This window comes from Sminthopsis crassicaudata, chromosome 3 (genome assembly GCF_048593235.1).
Source record: "Sminthopsis crassicaudata isolate SCR6 chromosome 3, ASM4859323v1, whole genome shotgun sequence".
Taxonomy (NCBI): Eukaryota; Metazoa; Chordata; class Mammalia; order Dasyuromorphia; family Dasyuridae; genus Sminthopsis; species Sminthopsis crassicaudata.
This window is the reverse complement of record NC_133619.1, coordinates 256574779-256598632: the sequence shown is the minus strand read 5'-3', so window position 1 is coordinate 256598632 and position 23854 is coordinate 256574779. Positions and strand designations below refer to the sequence as shown.

At 31.5% G+C, this 23854-nt stretch overlaps 1 protein-coding gene across 1 annotated transcript in view; it reads left to right on the top strand.

The window, feature by feature from the left end:
* The window catches only part of GRIK1 (glutamate ionotropic receptor kainate type subunit 1), a 99122-nt gene that overhangs the window by 56603 nt on the left and 18665 nt on the right, over positions 1-23854 (top strand). The window contains exons 8-13 of the mRNA XM_074300518.1: positions 1215-1322; positions 2003-2116; positions 4014-4217; positions 4750-4973; positions 11019-11137; positions 15604-15821. Coding sequence (XP_074156619.1) covers positions 1215-1322; positions 2003-2116; positions 4014-4217; positions 4750-4973; positions 11019-11137; positions 15604-15821 — 987 coding nt within the window. The remainder of the gene's footprint in view (positions 1-1214; positions 1323-2002; positions 2117-4013; positions 4218-4749; positions 4974-11018; positions 11138-15603; positions 15822-23854) is intronic.

Below are 23854 nucleotides of genomic sequence, written 5' to 3'. Positions count from 1 at the left end.
AACTCCATCCTTAGATTCTTAATAGTGGCGAGCAAGTCTTTTATCTGTTTCCTCATCTTTAAAATGGAAATAATAACAGCAACTATCTCCTAGAATTGTTGAGGATCAAATGAGATATAATAATAATAATAAACATTTTATAGCACCTACTATTTGACAGATTCTGTTAAGCACTTTACAAATTTTATCTCTTCAACCCTGGGATTTAAGTGATGATAATAATTATCCCCCACTTTATAGATATGGAAACTGAAGCAAAAAAAAAAAAATGGAAATCACAGAGTAATGCTGAACTTCACCAAATTTAGGTCTTCTTGACTTTAGGTCCAGCATTCTATCCACTATGTCACCTAAAGTGCTAAGCATATATTATGTATTTAACAAATGCTTGTTCCTTTCTCAGCAATATGATCCCAATATTGATCATTTTTATTAAATTTCCTAAGATAAAATATGTTCTAAGAAGGAAAATGACATGTTCTGCTTGGCAGGACATAACTCAGCAATGAATTGCCTTTGAAAGACGTAGCTTAACATCCAGAAAAGGAACACTGGGAAATGAGTGTAAACTGTGAGCATTTTTTTGTTTGTTTGTTTTTTTGTTTTTCTTCCCAGATTATTTTTACCTTCCAAATACAATTCTTCCTTTGCAACAACAACAACAACAAAATTTGGTTCTGCACATATATATTGTACCTAGGATATACTATAAGATATTTAATATATATGGGAATGCTTGGCATCTAGGAGAAGGGGTGGAGGGAAGGAGGGGAAAAATTCAAACAGAAGGGAGTACAAGGGATAATGTTGTTTTAAAAAAATTACCTATGCATATATGTACTGTCAAAAATGTTATAATTATAAAAATTAATTAAAAAAAAGAAAAACCAAAAAAAAAAAAAAAGAGAGAAAGATGTAGCTTATTATCATAAGCCTTTTTTTATTCTACATCTACTTGTACAATTCCATGTATAAACAACTACTGGATAGTAAGGTAGCTACTATTACAAATTAAGCTGCTGTTAAGATGATAGAATAGTACACAAAACATTAATGTTATGGTGAAATGTTTTGCTTTGTTTTACTGATGTAGAACAGTATCAATGAAATAATTTGTAACAGCATGATAAAGTAGAATTGTATCCTCAAGAGTATTTGTTGGTCTTATAACTATAAATTGTTTAGAAGTAATGCTGTATTGTGTTTACTCACAGGCACAATTGGATGGTTTGACTGGGCGCATCACCTTCAATAAAACAGATGGCTTAAGGAAAGATTTTGATTTGGACATTATTAGTCTCAAGGAAGAAGGGACAAAAAAGGTAATTCACTTGATAAGATATTTTTTCTCAAGGTTTTTTGTTAAATCGCAAGTCCCATTTAAGGCTTGTTTTATAATTTTTTCCCTCTCAGTCTTCATAAGTCAGAGATTTGTAAATAGAAACTTGACAAGATAATTGGTCTGAAAAACTAAATAAGACTTTGAGGAATCAAAAATAACAGAAGTAATTTGAAAATAGGATAATATACAACAGATTAAGATTTTTAATTTTTTTTTGCTAATCTTTAGAAATCAAGGATAGATAGAGGAGGAAAGATGAATTAAAAATAGAAGCTTAACAGAGAAAATTAATTTTGCATTTACTAGATTTTCAAAGGCTAAACATTGTCTCAAATATTTTTCCTCTATTGACTTCTTTTGTGACATTTCATTATTATTACTTTGGTGATATTTTATAAGTATTAGTAGGTGATATTGAAAAAGGAACTACAACAAATAGTTAAATAACATTCTTATTTCAAAAGTTTTCTCTTGAGATTTTTTAAAAATTAGGAAAAAACTCCCCAGTACCTTAGTATCTATAATCCAATATGCCATATTGAAGCTATTACTTTGATTTTTGGCTCCTTTCTGTAGTTCATATTTCTTTTATTTTAGTTGCTTTCACTATGCATATAGCACATATAGCTGGCTTTGACTGATTATCTATTTTCTGTGTAGATTGGAATTTGGAATTCCAACAGTGGTCTTAATATGAGTGACAGCCATAAAGACAGGTCCATTAATATTACTGACTCACTAGTCAATCGAACACTCATAGTTACAACCATTCTGGTAAGTCTGTTTTATTAAAAGTGTATTTTCATCTGTTGTCATCTACCCATTAGACACCACAGAATTTTTCTATTTACTCTGCTCTTTAAAATACCTTATATATGTAGGATGTTATATATTTATTTTTATAAGCACATTTTTAGACAGAAATATTTCCTTTTAACATTCTTGCCAATTTCAAAGTTATTTGGGAAGAAGGAGAAGTTAACCTTTTCTAAAATTTTCTATTCAGTAAAAATTATTTGAAAAATATCAGTATTATAAGTATAGGTCACTAATCCATTTAATTACATAACCTCATACCTTGATGTATTTAGCTTCAAGTATCACCAAATGTAAATTATTCTATATCCCTTCCCGGAATCTTCACAAAGGCTCTTCCCCATGTCTGATGGATACTCTCTCCTCATGATTATTTCTAGAATATTGAGCTTCTTTCAATATTCAGTTTTTTATGAATGTTTTCATTGATGATATTTATGTTGCAGTGGTTCTCTGGGATTGCAATAATTTCCATGCAATGCAGCAAACACATATGACATGCTTACTATGTTCAAGATACTGTGCTAGGAAACCAAGACAAAGACAAATTAATCTCTAACTTCTTGGAATCATCATTCTATTGGAAGGTGTATATATGCATATGTTTTATACATACACTTACCTAAATACACACATATATGTATATATACACATATACACATATGTATGTATATAGACACAGAGAGAAGAGAGAGAGACAGAGAGAGAGGGGAGGGAGAGAGGGAGACAGAGAGAGAGAAAGAGAGAGAGAGGAAGAGAGGAAACATCATATCATTAACAATTGGGGACGTCAGGAAAGACATTCAAAAGAGGGTAACACCTGAACTGAGTCTCTAATACCTAGCTGCACTCCAGGAGCGCAAAGGAGTGTACACTAAGGGGTGTAAGTGAGGAAGGACTGCACAGTACAAGTACAGAGATATAAGAGAGAATTTTTTTGTTAAGACACCTAAACTGGTGTCTACGAATCAGTCTCTATTGATGCATAGACATATGATTCTCAAAGAATGTTATCAATTGATTTTTAGCAGAGCTGTAACTAGGGAGGGCCTGTAGAAAGAAGGAAAGAAATCCAGCACAGGGGGAAGGAGAGAGGGAAACTAGAGATCTGAGATGCCAGTGCAAGGGAATGAAGAGAAGATTTTTTTCTGTTGGTTATCTGGTAGCTTTCAATACAATCCAACAAGTAACTATTAATAAATTACTGAGAGTCCAGGTGCTGACTAGGATAAGAATATACAAAGACAAAATAAACAAATTTCAGTGTTCAATTTGCATGATTAAGTCTAGACAATTAGTCAAACAACTGAAACAAGCCTGATTTATAGTGATTGCCAAGCTAGTTCAAGTTGTCTGCAGTATTCTCTAAATTAAGTCAGAACTAGAGGATCCTAGAATATCTGGTTGAATCTGGATTGGAGTGAATTGGATTATCCAGAGTCAGACAATCTTTAAACTCCCCTTCCCTTCCCTATTCCCTAGGTTCTGATGCTTTAATTTGAAGACATATACATGTGTGTGATGCATACATGCATATATACACACATACATTCATTTGTTTACTTTTGTCCCTTCAAGGAGAATGAGGAAAAGGACTTTTTTTGTTTATTTTGTCTTTGTATATCCTTTATGTTAGGATTTTTATGCAATTGAAAGACACAATGATGTTTTAATGTGGAATCAAATATGTGTGGAGAATTAGATCTATTTTAAGTCTAAAAACTCCTTGAAATCCAATGTGTAAAGTTGAGATCTTATACATAGAGTAAAATCTAGAAGGCATTATGTCTTGTAAACATTAACACATTATACAAACATCATCAATATTATTTATAATTTATTTTCTTTCATATAGGAGGAACCCTATGTGATGTTCAAAAAGTCTGACAAGCCTCTCTATGGAAATAACAGATTTGAAGGGTATTGCTTGGATTTGCTTAAAGAGTTGTCAAGCATTCTGGGTTTCATTTATGATGTTAAACTAGTTCCTGATGGTAAATATGGAGCTCAAAATGACAAAGGAGAATGGAATGGAATGGTCAAAGAACTTATAGATCATGTAAGAAAAACTAAATATCACTCTTTTACATTCATCTACATGTATTCGCACACATGGACACATGACTTTTGCAAACCTTAAAATTCTATGTAAACTTCAGCTATGTTTTTATTTATTTGATAGAAAGCGATAGGGAAGATAAGGAGACTAACTCTTTCTTCAAATAATCCAAGTAATACACAAGTAGAATGAAGTTTCACAACTAAACTTACGATCATTTCATGTCTATGAATTTTACATGCTTTTAAAGGACCCATCAGTCCTAGACATGGAAAAAAGTATATCTGCTCAGAAATAATGATATCTGATCATCAGCAAATCATTATGTGTATTTTAATTTAAACATACACACACACACACATATGCTCAAATTGCTGGGGTTGCTTCTTTTAAAAATGAATCCTCATAATAAATTACCTATTTGGGATTTGAGAGGATTTAGAGCTAAGTTGTGAAAAAAGTACTTTAAATATCACACGTTTCAGATGCTGTGTCAGAGAAAATGAACCCCTTCTATGATTTCTTTTTCCAGAAAGCTGATCTGGCTGTTGCTCCTCTTACAATTACCTATGTGAGAGAGAAGGTCATTGACTTTTCCAAACCTTTCATGACACTGGGTATTAGCATTTTATACAGAAAACCCAATGGCACAAATCCTGGTGTCTTCTCGTTTCTCAATCCTCTCTCTCCTGATATTTGGATGTATGTTCTCTTAGCCTGCCTTGGAGTCAGTTGTGTCCTCTTTGTAATTGCAAGGTAAGTTGAACAAGAATGAACCTTACTTAAAGTTGCTTACATGTAAATTGTTCACTAATGATATGTCCTGGAGCTAAATGCAATTTAGGATTTTAAAAGGGCATCAGAGTCTCATAAGATGGCCAAATATGGAAAGATTTTCCACCTTAAGTCACTGTAACAGCTGTTTTCTCTTTACTTATACCATTTAGCTTTAGAAAAAGATTACCGTTAATACCAGCCTCTTATATCAGCACATGTAATTTTTTTATTCTATTGCAGTTTTATCTTAGTGCTAGAATGTCTTAATTGAATGGATATCAAAGTCTTAATCTTTTTTGAAAGATTTATACAGCAAAACTCGGAAAAGTTGGCTAAGAATTACCTAAGAGAGTATAAAAAATTAGTATAAATGGAAATCTATAAAGTTCTTAGCAACAATAAAATTTATTTAAATTTTAATTTATCTAATTTATTCAAATTGGATTTAAAATGTGTTTACAAAAAATTCTGGGAAGAAAAAAAAAAGAAGATTTTAGATAATTATAAGTAAATTATTATTTATTAAACTTGGAGACATGAAATCTTTATGCCATCATCAAGGAATAATTTTATTTTTATTTGTTTTCCAGATTTTACTCTTATGTTTAAGATCTCAGTTTTATACATTGGATTTCAAAAGGTTTTTAGGCTTACAATAGATCTTATTCTCCAAATATATTTGATTCCATATTAAAATATTTTATTTTTCAGATTTATAAAAATTGGATAACTATATAAAATATTGAAAATGCTCTTCTTTTGTTTTTCCCCCTTTCAGTACTGAAATGTGCTAAATACTTTGTGTGAAGTTTCTTAAATGGATTTTTTTGGTGGGAAAACATGAAATTTCTATATAAAATAAATATTTTTCCCTGATAATACTGCAATACATACTTGTATCTGATACCTATGAAGATAGATCTTTGATAAGGACCACTGCCAGGAAAATTCTTAAGAGACTTTAAAATCAGCCACACAGTGTGTAGACATATAAAGTAAATATGTTGTGGAGTTATTTTAAGTTTTTTAAATAGCTTTTCAATGGAAAAATGTATAGCATTGTACTTTTCAAACAATAATATTATTGAATAAAGTTGAATTAAATTGAAAAAAATAATCAATATTCATTGTCACAGCATCAATTGAACAGTATATCAGAAAGTAATAGCAGCCTAGGATTTGTGGAAGAAAAACAATCTTAATATTAATGTTGGTGCACCCTTGGAGAAAATTTCTTCCTGGTACTTAATAAACAATTAAGAATTGTTTATTGACTAACTCACTGAAATTAATCATTCTTTCTTTAACTATGTCCCTTTAATCTAGTCAAAACAAAGAGATAATTTTCTTATTTGAAAAACACAAATTTGCTTTATGCCTTTCAATGAAATAAGATGAAGATTTTCTTAGTTTCAAAGAACAAGATTTCTACTTGAAATTGATTGCATTCTATTAGAGTAAATTGATTGTTTTTTTGATTCAAGGGAGACCAAAGGCATTAAATCAGGACACTATCATAATGTTATTTCTTAAAATTTAAAGTACAGATGAGGCTTTAATGCTATTTTCTTCCGTAGTTTGAAGACAGACTCTATCATTGACCATAGGCGAGTCATTCAAATTTTGTTTTACTAACTGTAAAATGGAAATAATAGTACTACAAGTCTGTAGTCCCATCCTCACAGTATCATTATAAGGATCAAATCACGTAATGTAATAGTTTGTAAAGCTTCTTGAAAATACATATACATAGATTTGTTATTTTATTGATTTGATCATTCCCTCCGACAATATAGAGTGCAAGTCATTTTTGCTAGTCCAACCTGGGCAGTTTTGCCCGTTATCTCTAATTACTTCGCCACAAAAGTGTTCTACTTGTTTATCAGGAGAATTTGTTCATTTTTTTCTAACATGTTAGGAACATTAACATAACTAAATTTTTTAGCCTTTTCACATGTCCAGTGAATTGTCTCTTTCCTATCACATATTTCCCTAAGGAAATCTTTGATGACTATTTTTCAAATTTCTCTAGTAGTTACATGGAACCTCCTCATTCCCATCATGTCTCTTTCCATTGACTTCTGTGTAATATTCATTTTTGATGCCTTGAAGAGTGTTATGTTGCATTGTCTTAAAACCATGCTTTTCATTGCTTATCTGCACTCTTTTCCAGTTCCACATTATACAATCTCTGTGAGGAATTTATCTAAATTCGTGTCCTAATCTCTAAGTAACAAACATTTTTCATCCTATTGGTCTTTCCCATGGTTCCCATAGGTGAATTTTTTGAAATACTTACAGGTTTCTCCCAGGAATCTCAGCCATTTGGCAGGGGTGGGAGATGTTATTGAAATCTTCATATCACTTTCTGCCAACAGTAATACCAATTTGAATTCTGTGCATAGTATCAAATACCTTTAGCAAGAAAACATTTTGCTGCTTTATGCCTTAACTAATTTTAATGATGGAAGAGTAATTGATCAGCTTTAATTCTTTATATCTTTTTATGAATCTTGAATAATCTTGAAGTAAAAATAAGCAACATTATATATGTGTTTTAATCTATTAAAAATGCTTATTTATAATCAACAAATAGTAAGTATATAGGAATTAAGTATTCTCTATGTCTTTGAGTCAATTGCAATATAGTAAAGATGCAATCCATTGTATAGTATTTCTATTAGAAATCCTATTATGAGTCCCAATATTATAATCTTGAGGATTACCTCAATTTGTAAGTCAATAGTCTAATAACACCTAATGAAGATGTTATATAAATCATAAGTAGGTATATAAATTGGGAGATGATTTGAACTTTCTTGTTTTTAATAAATACTGAGGTTTTTTTTTTTACCTCTTTTAGATAATTTGTGACTTAACATATCATGCTCTTACAATTATTTTTCCTCCAGCATAGATCTCCTCTAAATACATTTGGTCTAATCCAGATGCTTCTTCCTATTTCATTCTCTTAAGTGCCTTTTAAAAAAGAAAAAACTTATAACCACATCTAAAGTTCTTAATAGACTCAAAGTATTGGGGCTTTCCTGACATTGATGATGAAGATAGCTAATTAAAAAAATGTTTGCAGATATTTTTTGTTTTTATTTTTATTTTTAAGTTGTCCTTCAAGTTTCACTTTTAAACGAACTTGGGATGACTTTGCTTAGGTAAAACTCTTTCCAATCTTTTATCAGACTAATTTTACCCTACACAGCTCTTTTCTTTATCAGAAAAATACTTCTCACAAATAACTGACATGCTTCTTCAAAGATTAAAGAAATAAGTTTTTATAACTGTTACCTCTTGGCACTCTATTCATCTGACAAGTAAGTTTGCTGAGTAAGATCCTTCTGGCCTTTTTTGCTCTTTCTGGTTGGCACTAGATTTATAGAATCAAAAACTTTCTATAATATTAATGCAATCAGTATTGTCAAACCTTTAAAATTTATGTCAATTATCTTTATCATCATTCTTACTACTCATAAAAATATTTCCTAGCTAACTTCCATTCATTTTATTTTGGTTTCTGAAATGTTATTACTATTTTTTTAGCTGAAGCAATTGGGGTTAAGTGATTTGCCCAGGGTCACACAGCCAGGAAGTATTAAGTATCTGAAGTCAAATTTGAACTCAGGTCCTCCTGACTTCAGGACTGGTGCTCTATCCACTATGCCACCGAGCTACTCTGAAATGTTATTACTTAATAGACAATGGAGTTGATGTTTCTTGATGAAATTTTTAGCCTGAAGAAATTCCAACTCTTTTCAGTTATTTTTGTTCAGTTTAGAAACTAGATATCTATTAATGTTATGTTTGTCTTCTGAAAGAAGACTCTTTTCAATCAGTTTTGAAGTCCAATTAAAAGCATCTTTTATTTATGTAGCAAAACCCAGAGCTTAAATTAGTTATTACTGAATTTTTTATGCTATTATTGATTCTGTGATCATTTTGTGGACATTGAGACTTTTTTCATACTGGAATTCAGATGGAAAAAATTCTTTTCTAATGTAACTGTGGCTCAAAGGGGATTGGATCAGAATTCTAGCTAACAGTCTTGACAATAACTGAAAAATAAGGAATCATTAGAAACATTAAATATAGCAAGACAACATTTTAAAAAGCATATCATTCTGGGGAAGGGAAACTGAGACTCTGTCCCAGGCTCTAGGAGAGAGAAAATACCTCTAAAAATGTTTGGCTTAGTTCTAGGGAAAATGGAAAGACCCAGGAGTCCTAAGGTTCATTAGCAGGACTAATGACAAGGTCCATGGATCTGGATACCAAGCTAGTTGTTATGATAGGATTTTAGGATTAAATGCATAACAGGAAGTGGGGAGGAAGGGAAGAAGAAAGGGGAAAATAAAGAAAGATTGTTTTTCTGGTTACAGGAAATTTTATTTTGTAAATCCTTTTCTGAAACAATATAAATATGTATTGTCATCAAATAAAGATCTGAAGTAATTATTTTGTCATGCAATTCTTGGGAATTGAGGCAAGTTTAATAATTATTACTGGATAAACTAGAAAAGTTTTTTCCAAATTCTTTACATTTATTAAAAGGATACACAGTAGAGGCAGTAGGTGGTGCAGTGGATAGAGCACCAGCACTGAATTCAGGAGGACCTGAATTCAAAACTGATCTCAGACACTTAAACCGGTCTAACTGTGTGACCCTGGGCAAGTCACTTAACCTCATTTGCTTCAGGAAAAAAAAAAAAAAAAAGATACACAGTATATTTTTCTACAAATGGACCAAGAATTTAGATAATAGTTTCTAATTAAAACAACCAACCTGACCAATTCTTGAGCATGATCAGAAGCTCTACACTTTATTATTCACCTTACTTCCTTGGAGATATCAACATTTCATTTTTTTGTTTTTTGCTGGTAAAGACTGGAACTTGAGACCCTTCAGTATGTTTTCATTTTATTTATGAATATTCAATATCATTCCAATATATAATACTATGCCAAACTCTGGGGAAAAAATCTTCTAAAAGTACATATCCAATTTCAATATGCTAATGTTGCTCTCAGTGTAGTTGCCACTTGTTTTCTGGATGGATATCACTGAAAAAAACAATGTAAGAGAAAAAGAGGTAAGTGCCATTGTTATACTCATTTTACATATTTAGAATCAGAGACTGAAAGGTTCGATGATTTGCATAGGATCACACCTCAATTAGAGGTAGGATTTGAACTCAAGTTTTCCTAATTTCAATCCAATAATCTATTATTATATTACTTAATTGCTTACAAATTTGCAGCATAATTAGATTTGATAATCAGTTTAGTATTAATATTTATCACAATACTTAACTGCTAAAAGTACAACTTTTAAAAGTACAAAAGTAAATTAAAATGTCATGCATAGAAAGCTCAAAGAATATCCAAAAATGTATATTTTATTTGAAAGTATACTTAAGGTGCCTAGAGTTAATATTACATAAACTTATTTAATCCAAGTAATTTCTAAGCCTAAAATTTCCTTTTTTTTTTAGACTTCATAATCAGATTTATGGTTTTCTCTTTTGATCTCCAAAAACAACTCCCAAACATCCAATCTTCTTCCTCCAGCAGCCTTTCCTGGCTATTAAAGTGAACTACAGAAATGCTAAACTATATATATATATATATATATATATATATATATATATATATATATATATATATATATATATATATATATATATATAATTTTTAAGCAGGCTCTTATAACATCCTTGTATCCACAATTCTCATATGAAGATTCTTCTATAATTCATCAGGCTGTACAGTCTGAGAAATGGATGAGAACTTGGAAATGAATCGTTGGCATGGGTCTGAAGAATCAAAGTCCAATCCAAGTTTCTGCTTTAAAATGGGCAATCATGAAAATATTTGCAGAACCAGGCAAAACTATAGTTTGGAAATGTTGACTGATTTTATTTTCACCACTAATCTTTGGATTTTCTGCATTGTTCAGTAGATTTGTTGGTATAAACTTTAATATTTACAGACTATTTCTGTTAACTACCACAGGTTTACACCCTATGAATGGTATAACCCCTACCCATGCAATCCTGATTCAGATGTGGTGGAAAACAATTTTACTTTACTAAATAGTTTCTGGTTTGGAGTTGGAGCTCTCATGCAGCAAGGTACCATGGTTACCCATTATTTTTGCACACATCCCACAGTCTGCTCAGTAACTTCTGTGTTGGTAAACTCCATCATCTCTGCCTAGAATATTTACATAAATAAATTCACACAGAAATACAAAAAATTACAAATAAGATATAGAGACAGAAGATGAAATTTGATGGGCAAGCAATATTAGCAAGCCAATATAGCTAGAATGCAGTGGGAAATGGTATGGTAAATTATAGAAATACCAGAAAAATTAGCAGGATGACAGGCTGTAAAAGCACAAAATGATTATTTGAGTTGGAAGTAAAAGGAAACCAGAGGAGTTTATTAAGTAGAGAAATGACATAGAGAGAACTATGCTTTATGGAAATCAACCTGGCAAATGTGTAGAGGTTGCATTGAAATAAAGAGAAAAAAGTTCTTGGAATAGAAGAGCTGATTATGGCTATCTGAATTAAGAAAAGGGGACACAAATGTTTATCAAATGCCTACTATGTTATAACTACACTGTGCCAAAAGCAGTCCTTGATCTCAAGGAGCTCACAGTGTAGTGACTGTGATAACATGCAAACAAATATGTTCAGAAAAGATTCATAGATAAAGAAGATAAATTGGAAATAATCAATGGAGGGAAGATGCTGGAGGACAGGAGCAACATTGAGTAGGGAACGACATGGTCAGATTCATGTCTGATTATGTAAGATCAGTTTGACAACTGAGTGCAGAGTAGTCCAACAAAAAGAAGTAATCAGACAAAGGAAAACTAAATAAAGTCAAGACAACTCAGATAAGAGAGAAAGTTCAGGAAGAAAAAAATTGATCAATGACTGCAATGGTCCAGTCTAGCTCCTCTGAAGGGGTCAGAATAAGTCCTTGTCAGGATAAGCAAAAATCCTTGCCCCACATTGTGGATGCCAATTTGTAATGTGCTGCTGTCTCCAGAGACTGCCAATGGTTCTCTGGGAGGAGATCTGCTGTTTCAACTCAAATCTCTTGGACACATTCTTCTTCCTATAGAGAGCCCTGTCCAGACAATTGCCGCCAACTCTGGTCCAGAGTAGTGACTTCTTCTTCCTCCGGAGAGCTGACTCAAGTCTGGCCCAGACAAGAGACTCTTCTTTCCTCCAGAGAGCCGCCTCAAATCTGGTCCAGACAAGACTCTCCATCTCTCTAGTGCTGCCCCTCTTTTATCCTCCCAGAGAATGGGTGTGGGATAATGCAAGGGCTTCTGGGGAAAATTACTTCAACCAATGAACTTGCTCCTCCTAAGCATGCAAGCTCCTCCCCAGGAGTTCGAAGGGGTTAAGTACCTAGAGAATTGTTAAGTACCGACTTAGCACTTAGTAAGAACCTAATATCTCATAATCTCATTAGCACTTAGTAAGAACCTAACAAATGACATCATCAATAAAAATCAAGACAAAGAAAGAACATTAAATTTAGCAATTATCATTGGTAGCTTTGGAGAAAGCAGTTTATTTTGGAATGATTATATTAAGAGTTAAATTGCAGGGAATTTATAAGAATGAAAGGAAAGGAAATGGAAGAAGCAAAAATTTCCCCCAAGGAATTTAGCTGCAAAGGGTTGGAAAATTATAGGATAATAGCCAAAAGTGATAGTAAGATAAAATTCGGATTTTTTAGAGATGGGGGAAATATAGGTGTGTTTATAAGCATAAGGCAAAGAACCAAAAGTAGAGAAAAATTAAAGACTTTCAGGGGTAATAGACTTGGCAATCTGCTAGAGAAGATTAGATAATAAGCTCAAAGTTACATGCCAAAAAGTTGGCCTTCAGAAGAAATATCTTGGTATAATAACCTCTAATTAGACTCAAAACTTCTCTGTAGAAATACATACAGTAAACAATACACTAATGTTGAAAACCCAAATATTTGAATAAGAATGTAAATTGTTCTGCATGCAGTTAGGTACTGTTTATTTGGGTGTTGTTTCAAGCATGATATTTTTAGTGTATTTAATTTATTTTTAGGACATTTACCTGTGGAGTAATTAATTTCAAAAAGTCTGAGGTGAGATTTTAACAAATGCCAAAGGGAAACAGATTTGATAATATCAGAGATGTGCACATGGCTATGACTATACTGAGTACTGAACACACAGTATACTATATTTAATGTTCAATCTGTTTGGAGTTTATCATCATCCACAGCAAACCATGGGATGTGGTGCCTGCTAAGTTACCACTACCTTGGGTACATGACAGTGAGCCCCAGCCAGACTCTGCTTGTCTTTTAAGAAGCTTAAAAGTATTCTAAAGAAATACTTATTTCCACATATGAGTCTTGGGATATGTGTTATGTTGAGTGCATCTGTCATAACTATCATGAAGAGTGAATAAAAGAGGAATGGTAATAATCATCTGTATCTACTGTTCTTTATCATTAGATATTGGTTACTGTGCTCAACTGGAAGCCATTTGGGGGATTGCTGATTAATTCAATGATCACATTTTCTCTTTTCTGCATTGTATGAGCAAAGCCTGGATCAGGATTGGCTGTCATGTCTGCCCATAGAAAACAAGTTTAACACTTCTGCAGTTATTGTTTTTAACCTTGATTATTACTAGTAATATTCCACTTAATAATTGTTGCTTCCAAGCATACTCCCCCATTCAAAGTTCTGAGCTCATGGCATGTTTAACAAATCACTGAGAGGGATAAGGAAAGGACCTCTGACTTTACTGGTGTATAGAAAAATCTCAGGCAGGGAAAGTCCTCCTAATCAAGGTTGCCACCTCCTTTGTAAATGACAGTCTTAAGAACTTGACTGGAGCACTGAGGAGTTTAGTAACTTTTTCTCAGTCACACAATCAGTACTTGTCAGTGTTGGGACTTGAACTCAGATTTTCTAGGCTCTGTGATTGGCTGTCTCTTCATTAAGACCTGGTGCCTATTACTAGCAGATCAGGTAAAGAAAAAAAAATGGAAAATTTGTGTGATGGGGAATAACAAAAGTTAAATAACCTGATCTTTTAAACCCAATATCTTGTTTAAAAGTGACAATTTAATTAAAGTTGATTAATTTTTTTCTACTTCCAAAAGTCTCATCCATAAATATAAAAATATTACTTTAATATATAATTTTACTCATAACTATTTAATTATGTTTCAATAGCTACTTATTCACCCATTGTCCCATTTATTTACCTTACCTTATGTTCCAAACTAAACTGAAAATTTATCAACCAATCACAGACATGGGTATGAATATATAGTGCTAAATATAAAAACCAAAGCCCACCACCATAACATAACAGCATGTCTAATAAATTATATGGACTAGTCATATAACTATTCCGTGAAATAAATATTTCCCATCCTAGCCAAATAAAGATCTAAACACTCAGTTCCGCCTCCCCCATCACAAAAACCAAAAAGATTAAAAAATGAAGTAAAAAAAAAAATCTTATTCTAGTAAGTGCCTAACAATCCTGTCTATATTTGGGTTAATTTACATTCCTGGATCTAAAATAAGATAATTAAATAGAAATGATTATTACAAAAGTTATTTATCTCATCCAAAGTGAATTGAAACAAGCATACTTGCTAACATGAAAAAAATGTATTTTCTAATTTAAAGTCTGAGAGGTCTGTTAACCCTGAGCTCTGAGCAGTATACCAAGAGCTTGAACATTCTTTGATTTTCATGTTGATTATGAATGCATATTTTTGGATGAAATTTAAGTATAAATCTTTTTGCCTGAAATATTAAATTATTTCATCCTTTACTTTTAAATTGTCATCAAATATATCTTTAAAACCTTACGTTAATTCAATGGAAAATTCAGTCAAACCTACTTGTTCATTTCTAGTAGACATAATCTTTATTATTATTTTTATTTACTTCTCATGGCTGCCATCACTGGACATAGTGAATGATAGTACAATGGTTCTAAGAAAAGATCCAAGATGATTTTAATTAAAATTGATCAATTCCTACCTACCTATGAAAAGTAAAGTTATAAGATTGTATATTTCTGGCCTCTGATAATTGGTCTATTAAGACTATGATAGGTCAGTCTGAGCAATGGCTTTAAAGTCTGTAAAATATAATAAAATAATATAGTCCATAAAATCTCAACAAAATGCCTTAGATGTTTTCCTCCTTGAAAAAATTGAAATTTTATGTTTTAATATTGTATTGCCATGCAATAACTTAAAAGAGATTATTTTATATTTAGACTTAAAACACTATCTACAATAAAATTCATTTTAATGAAATTAGAATAGGATTTCAACTGAAAATGCAACCTTAGAAAAGAATTAGAAACCTTTGGATTTTAGATAAAGAAATTCAATATAAATGACTGCTTAATATTATCCACACAGGTTTGTAGAAAAAATACAGGTAATGATTTAAACTTCATAATAAATGCATTATCTCCCAAGGATAATATAGAATATTTTTATACTTTTTTTTTGACCTCATTTAATATTCTTACTTTGATGATAACAGGCTCCGAGCTAATGCCTAAAGCTCTTTCTACAAGAATAGTAGGAGGAATTTGGTGGTTTTTCACCTTAATCATCATTTCATCCTACACTGCAAATCTGGCTGCCTTCTTAACAGTAGAAAGAATGGAATCCCCCATAGATTCAGCAGATGACTTGGCAAAGCAAACAAAGATAGAATATGGGGCAGTGAGAGATGGATCAACAATGACCTTCTTTAAGGTAAGGCTATAACAAAATATATTCTATGTACTCTCCTCCAAAAAATGGGGAGGAGGATTTATACAAAAGGAAAATGCATTAACACTATCAAGCATGCATGCATATACATAAATAAGGTACTAGGGAATATTCTGAATGTTTTTAATAAAGCAATCCTCTCATTCTAATTTTTTTATTCCCTTGGATCTCAGAATGATATTTAATCATTTTTTTCCCATATCAGTCTTTAGTTGTGAGCCATAGGAACTCATTTGCCCCTAGGCAAGAATAATTCTGATTTTTCTAAGATTTTCTGCTATTATCCTAATGATGTTATATATAGTATATTATTTAGTAAATTAAGTTGATTTATATGGAATATAAATTAGAATATTCTAGAATTTTGGACTTGCAGCTAGGAAGAAAGGTTCAAATCCTGCCTGAAACATTTACAAGTTGCATTTCAGGAGTCAAGATGCCAGAGTAAGCAGGAAATCAATTGAACTCTTCCAGATTTACCTCCAATCTATGAAATATGCTTTAAAACAAATTCTAGAATGGCAGAATCAACAAAAAGACAGGTAAAACAATTTTTTTTTAGCTTAAGAACTTGGAAGGTTGGCAGAAAAGATCTGTTTCACTCAAGTAAAACGACAATGCAGAACAAGACTAGTAGTGTCACAGCAAGCCCTAAGCCCCAGTAAAAATCAATGGCCAAGGGCCTTCCACAGCAGTGGGCAAGTAATTAGTTCAACTTTCATTCCAAACTATCCATGGCCAAAAGTATAAGCAAGCAGGGAATGAAAAACAAAAACAAAAGGTTAAACTGTTTATATACCTGTATGGAAGGATGGTATTTGCAATTCTTAAGAATTGTATCATTGTTACTGCACTTAGAAGCAAGTATAATAGAGGAAGTGGGTAGAAGGTGAATTTGTGAGAATAATATTAAAACAATTAAGAGGTGAAAAATATTACACTGGAAGCAGAAGAAAAGAAGAGGTAGCATGGGGTTAATATCTCATATGAAGAGGCACAAAGCATAGAGAGGAAGATGAAAAAGTGGGCAGTGGGCTCAAGAAGGAAATAACATACAATCAATTAAATATAGATTCTATCTTACACTACAGGGAAATAGGAAAAGGGGGATCAAGAAAATGGTTTGGAGGACTGACATAAGATTAGACAGATTGAGGGAAGTGAGTGGTCAGATACAAAACATTGGTGAGAAGGTAGAGGGTAAAAAAAAGAGAAGAAAAAGAGAAAAAATAAAATGGAAGAAAACATATAATTAGTAACCATGTGAATGTAAATGTGATGAACTTTTCCATGAAATGGAAGTGTGTGGCAGAGCAGATTAAAAATCAGAATCCTACAACTTGAAGCAGAAAGACAGACACAGAATAAAATAAAGGGGCTAGAGCAGAATCTATTATACTTCACCTGAAATTTTTAAAAAGCAAGGGTAATGTCAGTGAAAGCAAAGGCAAAAATAGGGCTAATTTAAAAAGATTGAGAAGGAAACTACATCATGCTAAGAGATACTACAGACAAAGAAATAATATTAATAATAAATATATATGCATCAAATACCATAGCATTCAGATTCTTAAAGAAGTTAAGCGAATAGAGATGGAAACAGGTACTAAAACTATATTATTTAGAGGAACTCAACTTTCTCTTCTCAGAACTAGATATATCTAACAAGAAAGAAGTAAAGGAAGTGAATATGAGTTTTAGAAATGTTAGATATGACTGACTTCTGGAAAAAATTGAATGGGGTATAGGTATGGTATAGGGCAACTACACAAAATCAAATACAGAAAAATGAAAATATTAAATATATCCTTTTCATTGAATAAGGGGCAGAGGGGATATAAATTAAAAATTAATTGGAAATTAAATAATCTAATCCTAAAGAATAAGTGGGTCAACAAACAAATCATAGAAATAATCAATAACTTCATTAAAAAGAATGATAACAATGAGACAATATGCCAAACATGCCAAAAATGAGAAAAAAGCCAAAACAGTACAAATATTATTTGTCTAAAGTTTTACATTAATAAAATAGAGAAAAAGCAGATCAATGAATTGAATGTGCAACTAGACAAACTAAAAAAAAAAAAAAAGAAGAACTAATAAAATTGAAAGAAAGAAACTATTAAGCTAATAAATAAAACTAAGTGTTAGTTTTAAGGAAAAAACAAGGTAGACAAATCATTAGTTAATTTGATTTAAAAAATAAAAAAGAGGGGCAATTAGTTGGTGTAGTGGATAGAGCATCAGCCCTGACGTCAGGAGGACCAGAGTTCAAATCTGGCCTCAGACACTGAATACTTCATGGCTGTGGAATTTGGGGTAAGTCACTTAACTCCAATTGCCTCAGCATAATAATAATAATAATAATAATAATAATAATAATAATAATAATAATAATAATAATAATAAATTAATAAGAGAATCAAATTACCAATATCAAATGCAATTATTAGGAGCTATTTTGGCCAATTATAAGCCAATAAATTTGACATTCTAAGAATAATTCATGAATATTTATGAAAATATAAAGCCCCAAGATTAACAGAAGGGGTTAATCCATTTTAGACAAAAAATTAACAAGCCATCAAGAAACTCCACAAAAACCCAAGTCCAAGTCATTTACAAGTGGATTCTACCAAATATTTGAAGAAAAGTTAATTTCAATTATTTTCCTATCATAATATAAAACTATTTGGAAAAATAGGTAGAGAAGGGGTCCTACTAAATTCTTTTTACAACACAAATATGGTTCTGTTACCTAAACCAAGAAGAACTAAAGCAGAGAAAAAAACTATAGGCTAATTTCCTTAATGAATATTGATGCAAATTTTTCAAATAAAATGCTAGCAAGGAGATTATATATGAGATTTTATATATATATATATTATACATTGTGACCAAATGGGATTGAAACCGGGAATGTAGGGGTGGTTCAATGTTAGGAAAATTAGCTGCATAATTGACTAAATCAATAACAAAGCCAACAGAAATAATTATTATCTCAATGAATGCAGAAAAATATTTTGGACAAAACCAACACCCATTCCATTAAAAGCAAAATAGAACTTAGGAACAAGTAGGGCTTTCCTTAAAGTGATAAGCATTATCTATAATAAAAATAAGCTAGAAACCTCCCCAATAAGATAAGGGCTGAAGCAAAAATACTCATTATTACCACTGTTACCTAATATGTACTAGTAATGTTAACTATAGCAATAAGAAAAAAAGAAATTGAAGGAATTAGAACAGGCAATGAGTAAACAAAACTAGAGATTCAACTAAAAAACTAGTTAAAACTAAATTTAACAAATTTGACAAAGAAAGTGAAATATAAAATAAATCTACATAGATCATCAGCATTTCTATGTATTACCAGCAAAGTCCATCAATAAGAGATAGAAAAAGAGAAATTCAATTTAAAATATAGGTGATATAAAATATTTGGGAGTTTATCCACCAAGACAAACCCAGGAACTATATGACCACAGTTACAGAAGACTTTTTATACAAATAAAGTCATATGAACAACTGGAACACTATTGATTGCTCATGGGTAGGCTGAACCAATATAATAAGAATGACAATTCTGCCTAAATTGATTTACTTATTCAATACCATATCAATCAAACTACCCACAAATTATTTTGTAGAGCTAGACAAAACTATGACAAATTCATCTGTAAGAATAAAACATCAAGAATATTAAGGGAATTAATTTAAAAATGCAAAGCAAATGGCCTAGTCATATCAAATCTCAAACTCTAATACAAAGCACTAATCATCCAAATAATCTGGTACTGGTTAACAAATAGAGATGAATCAGTGGAATAGCTTAGGTATACAATCCATAGTAGTAAATGACCATAGCAACTTAGTGTTTGACAAACTCAAAGATTCCAGTTTCTAGAATAAGAACTCACTATTTGACAAATACTTCTAGGAACAATATGGCAGAAACTAGGCATAAACTAACATCTTACAATATATACCCAAATGGGTAAAAGATTTGAACAAAGAGGATGATTACTTAAGCAAATTAGGAGAACAAGGAATAGTTTATCTGTAAAGTTTATGAGAAAGGGAAGAATTTGGGACTAAATAAGAGAAAGAATTACAAAATGTAAAATGGATCATTTTGATTATTACATTAAAAAGCTTTTGCACAAAAAACCCAAAATTAGAAAGAAATCAGAGAGATGGGAAACAATCTTTACAGCAAGAGTCTCTGATAAAGGCCTCATTTCTCAAATATATAGAGAGTGAGTCAAATTTATAAGAATTTAATTTTAATTCCCCAAATAATAAATAGTCTAAGAATATTCAGATTTTCAGATGACAAAAACCAAAGCTACTGTTGAAAAAATTCTCTAAATCACTTAGTTTAGAGAATTTAAAATCACAATTTAAGCAGAATTGTCATTTTTATTATATTGGCTCAGCCTACTCATGAGCAATTAGATTAGAGAGATGCAAATAAAAACAATTATAAGGTACCCTTCACATTTACCAGCTTGCCTAAGATGACAGAAAAGGAAAACGATAAATGTTGGAAGGGACACAGAAAAACCGGGACACTAATGCTTTATTGATGGAATTGTGAACTGATCCACCCAATATGAAAGCAATTTGCAACTATGTTCAAAGAGTTATCAAGGTGTGCATGCTCTCTGATTCAGAAAAAGCATTATTAATTCTATATCCTAAAGAAATCATAAAAAAAGAGAAAAGAGCCTACCTATGAGGACAAAAATATTTATAACAGCTCTTGGGGCTGCATAGCAAAGAATTGGATATTGAGACAATGCCCACAAATTGGGCAAAAAATAGCTGAATAAGTTGTTTCATTTGAATCTAATGTAATACTATTGTGCTATAAGAAATGACACGGAAGTAAATAGAAAGACTTGCATGAACTGCTACAAAGTGAAGTGAGAAGACCCAGAAGAACATTGTATATACAAAATCAAGCAAAACTGTATAATGATCAACTATAAATGACTTAGCTTTTCTCAGCAATACGCTGATCCAAGACAATTACAAAGAACTCATGATGAAAAAGCTATCCACCTTCAAAGAAAGAACTGATGGAATCTAAATGCTGACCAAACATACCAATTTCACTTTTTAAAAATTTTGGTGAGTTTTTCATTTAGTCTGTTTCTTCTTTCTTAACATGTCTAATCTGGAAATAGACTTTACATTACTGCATACACATAACCTATATCAAATTGCTTCTCTTTTAGGGAAGGAAAGGAAAATTTTGAACTCAAATGTTTTTTAAATGAATGTTTTTTCCTCACTAGTGTTTTATTTTTCCAATTCCATGTAAAGATAGTTTTCAACATTGATTTTTGTAAGATTTTGAGTTCCAAATTTTTTCTCTCCTTCTTGTACCTTCCCAAGACAGCAAGCAAACTAATATATTATATATGTACAATCATTTTAAGCATATTTCCATATTTGTCATATGGTGAAAGAAAAATCAGAACAAAAAGGAAAAAAAATAAAAGTAAACAAATAAACAAAAAAGCAAAAATAGTATGTTTCTATATCCTTTCAGTCTCCATACTGGCATTTTCCATTCCAAGTGAATTATCTTGGATCACAACATTGCTGATAAGAGCTAAGTCAATCACAGTTGATCATCTCACCATCTTCTTATTACTGGGTACAATGTCCTCCTGGTTCTGCTCAGTTCATTCAGCATCAGTTCATGTAAATCTTTCCAGGCTTAAAAATTAACATTAAAATTTTTCTTTGCGTATAATGGAAAAATTAAAATATTTAAAGAATTTTACAAATTATATGATTCTGAGCAAATAATTTAACGTCCCTCCAGTTTAACTTCCTTTTTAATAAAATACCTCTAAAGTAACAACTTACTGATATAATAAATGTATTATCCTGTGATTTCATGATTTTCTCTATTTGTATAAGAGACTAATGGTAAAATGTGCCTAATGGATTTCAGAATTAAAGACTAAGATGATTTGAGACATAACAGTATCTGTCAAATTTGAGCAGAATTTCCTACATAAAATTTATACTATAATCATAATTAATATTCAAAAATGATGACCTGAAAGTAATCCAAGATTTTGAAATATTTATCAAAAGATGATTTTTTTATGTTGAGTATAATTTGTGGGATCAGTTTCATTACTAATTTCTTTCATATAATAGGTCCTTGTCAGATTTACTATTTGTAGAATCATAAGAATTTACAGGTAAATTGAAGATTAATAATCATGAAAATAACAATTAACCTCTATCCTTTATGTAATTGAATAAGAAAAATAATAATCTACTAAAAATAAAATCTATAATCCATGGTGTGGGTAAGGGAGAGTGGAAAAGGAATCACAAGAAATGAAGTGAGAAGATAAGCAATGGTAAAGAAGGACAAAGTCAAATAGCATGCAAGACATACTTAGAGTAGCTTAGAAGACATGACAAGAAAAGATAAAGATTGGCAAATTGGTTTCTAACAATACTATTGTTAGCATAGGTCATCTTTGTCAGTCAGATGTGACTGCTTCTACAAGTCAAAGAAATAGATAGGAACCCATAGGGCTTTAGGCTTAAAACAACTTAAAGCTTTCATAGAAACCTGTTAGAGATCTTCCACTCCCTAACTTCAACCCATTCTTCAGGGAATGGAAGCAAACCAATAAAAGCCCAGCATACTTTTTCATTTTCTGCATAATCTCCCAAAATACTGCCCTTTCCTCTACCCATCCCAGAAGAGCAGTCAGGTGACCAAGAATCAGTGTTTTCGGCCTTTATACCATACAGTTGGCAATATAATTCATTTCACATGTCTGGAAAAAAGATAACAATAAGAAATTATGTAGAGGAACATGGTAACAAATATCTGAAAAAGATCCCAGATGAAACAACAAAACAAAAAAATGAAGCAAAATAGAGGTAAGCAGAGGCAGTGAACTTAAGAATAATAGAATTATAGAATAAGACAAATTTTTGTGCATGGTAAATTTGAGAATGCACATTTCTCAAAGGAATTACACACACACACACACACACTCACACACACACACACACACAAACAGAGAAGAGGCACCATATTTCAAGAAATTATAAAGGGAAACTATGCAGCTAGCTTAGAACTAGAGGGCAAAGTAAAAACTGAAAAGATCCACTAGGCTCCTCTTAGTGATTTTCCAAGGAAAATCAAAGGCAAAATTCAGAACTCTCAGGTTAAAAAGAAAAGTACTATAATCAGTCAGAAAGAAAGGGGTCACATTCAGGATCACAAAAAAAATTTTCAGTTATCACTTTAAAGAAGGGTAGCTAGATGGCTATGTAGAGAACTGGTTCTGGAATGAGGAAGATTCATCTTTGAATTCAAATTCAGATTCAAACACTTATTAGCTACTAGTTCCTGCTATGTAAAATGAGCTGCAGAAAGAAAAACAAATCACTCCAGTATTTTTGCAAAGAAGACACCCAAATGGGGTCACAAACAAACATGAGTGAAGCTACTAAATAACAACAATTACTTAAAGGAACAGGGGCTTGGAATATGATATTGCAGAAGGCAGAGAACTAGGATCAAAACCAAAAATAGCATATCCAGCAACACTGAGTATAATCTTATAGAGAAATGGATATTTAATAAAGTAGATGACTTTCAAATATTCCTGATGAAAAGCACAGAGGTGAATTAAAAAAAAAAAACATTTCAAACACAAAACTTATATTTGATTTTGTCAACATTATGCTTTCACTTCCAAGTATTGCAAGAAACATATTGTTGATCAAACAGGGCATTCAGAACCTTTAAAAGGTAAGCATAACTGACAGGGACTAAATGAGATTAAACTATTTACAATCCTATATGGGGAAAATGATACATTTAATCCCTCAGAAGTTTTTTTTTTTTATTATTATGAAGGCTATTAGAGGGATTCTACTTAGAACATGGATATGATTCTATTATGTGGGGATGCTAAAAAAAAAAATGAAAAGGTAAAAAAAAGTGGAGGAAAGAG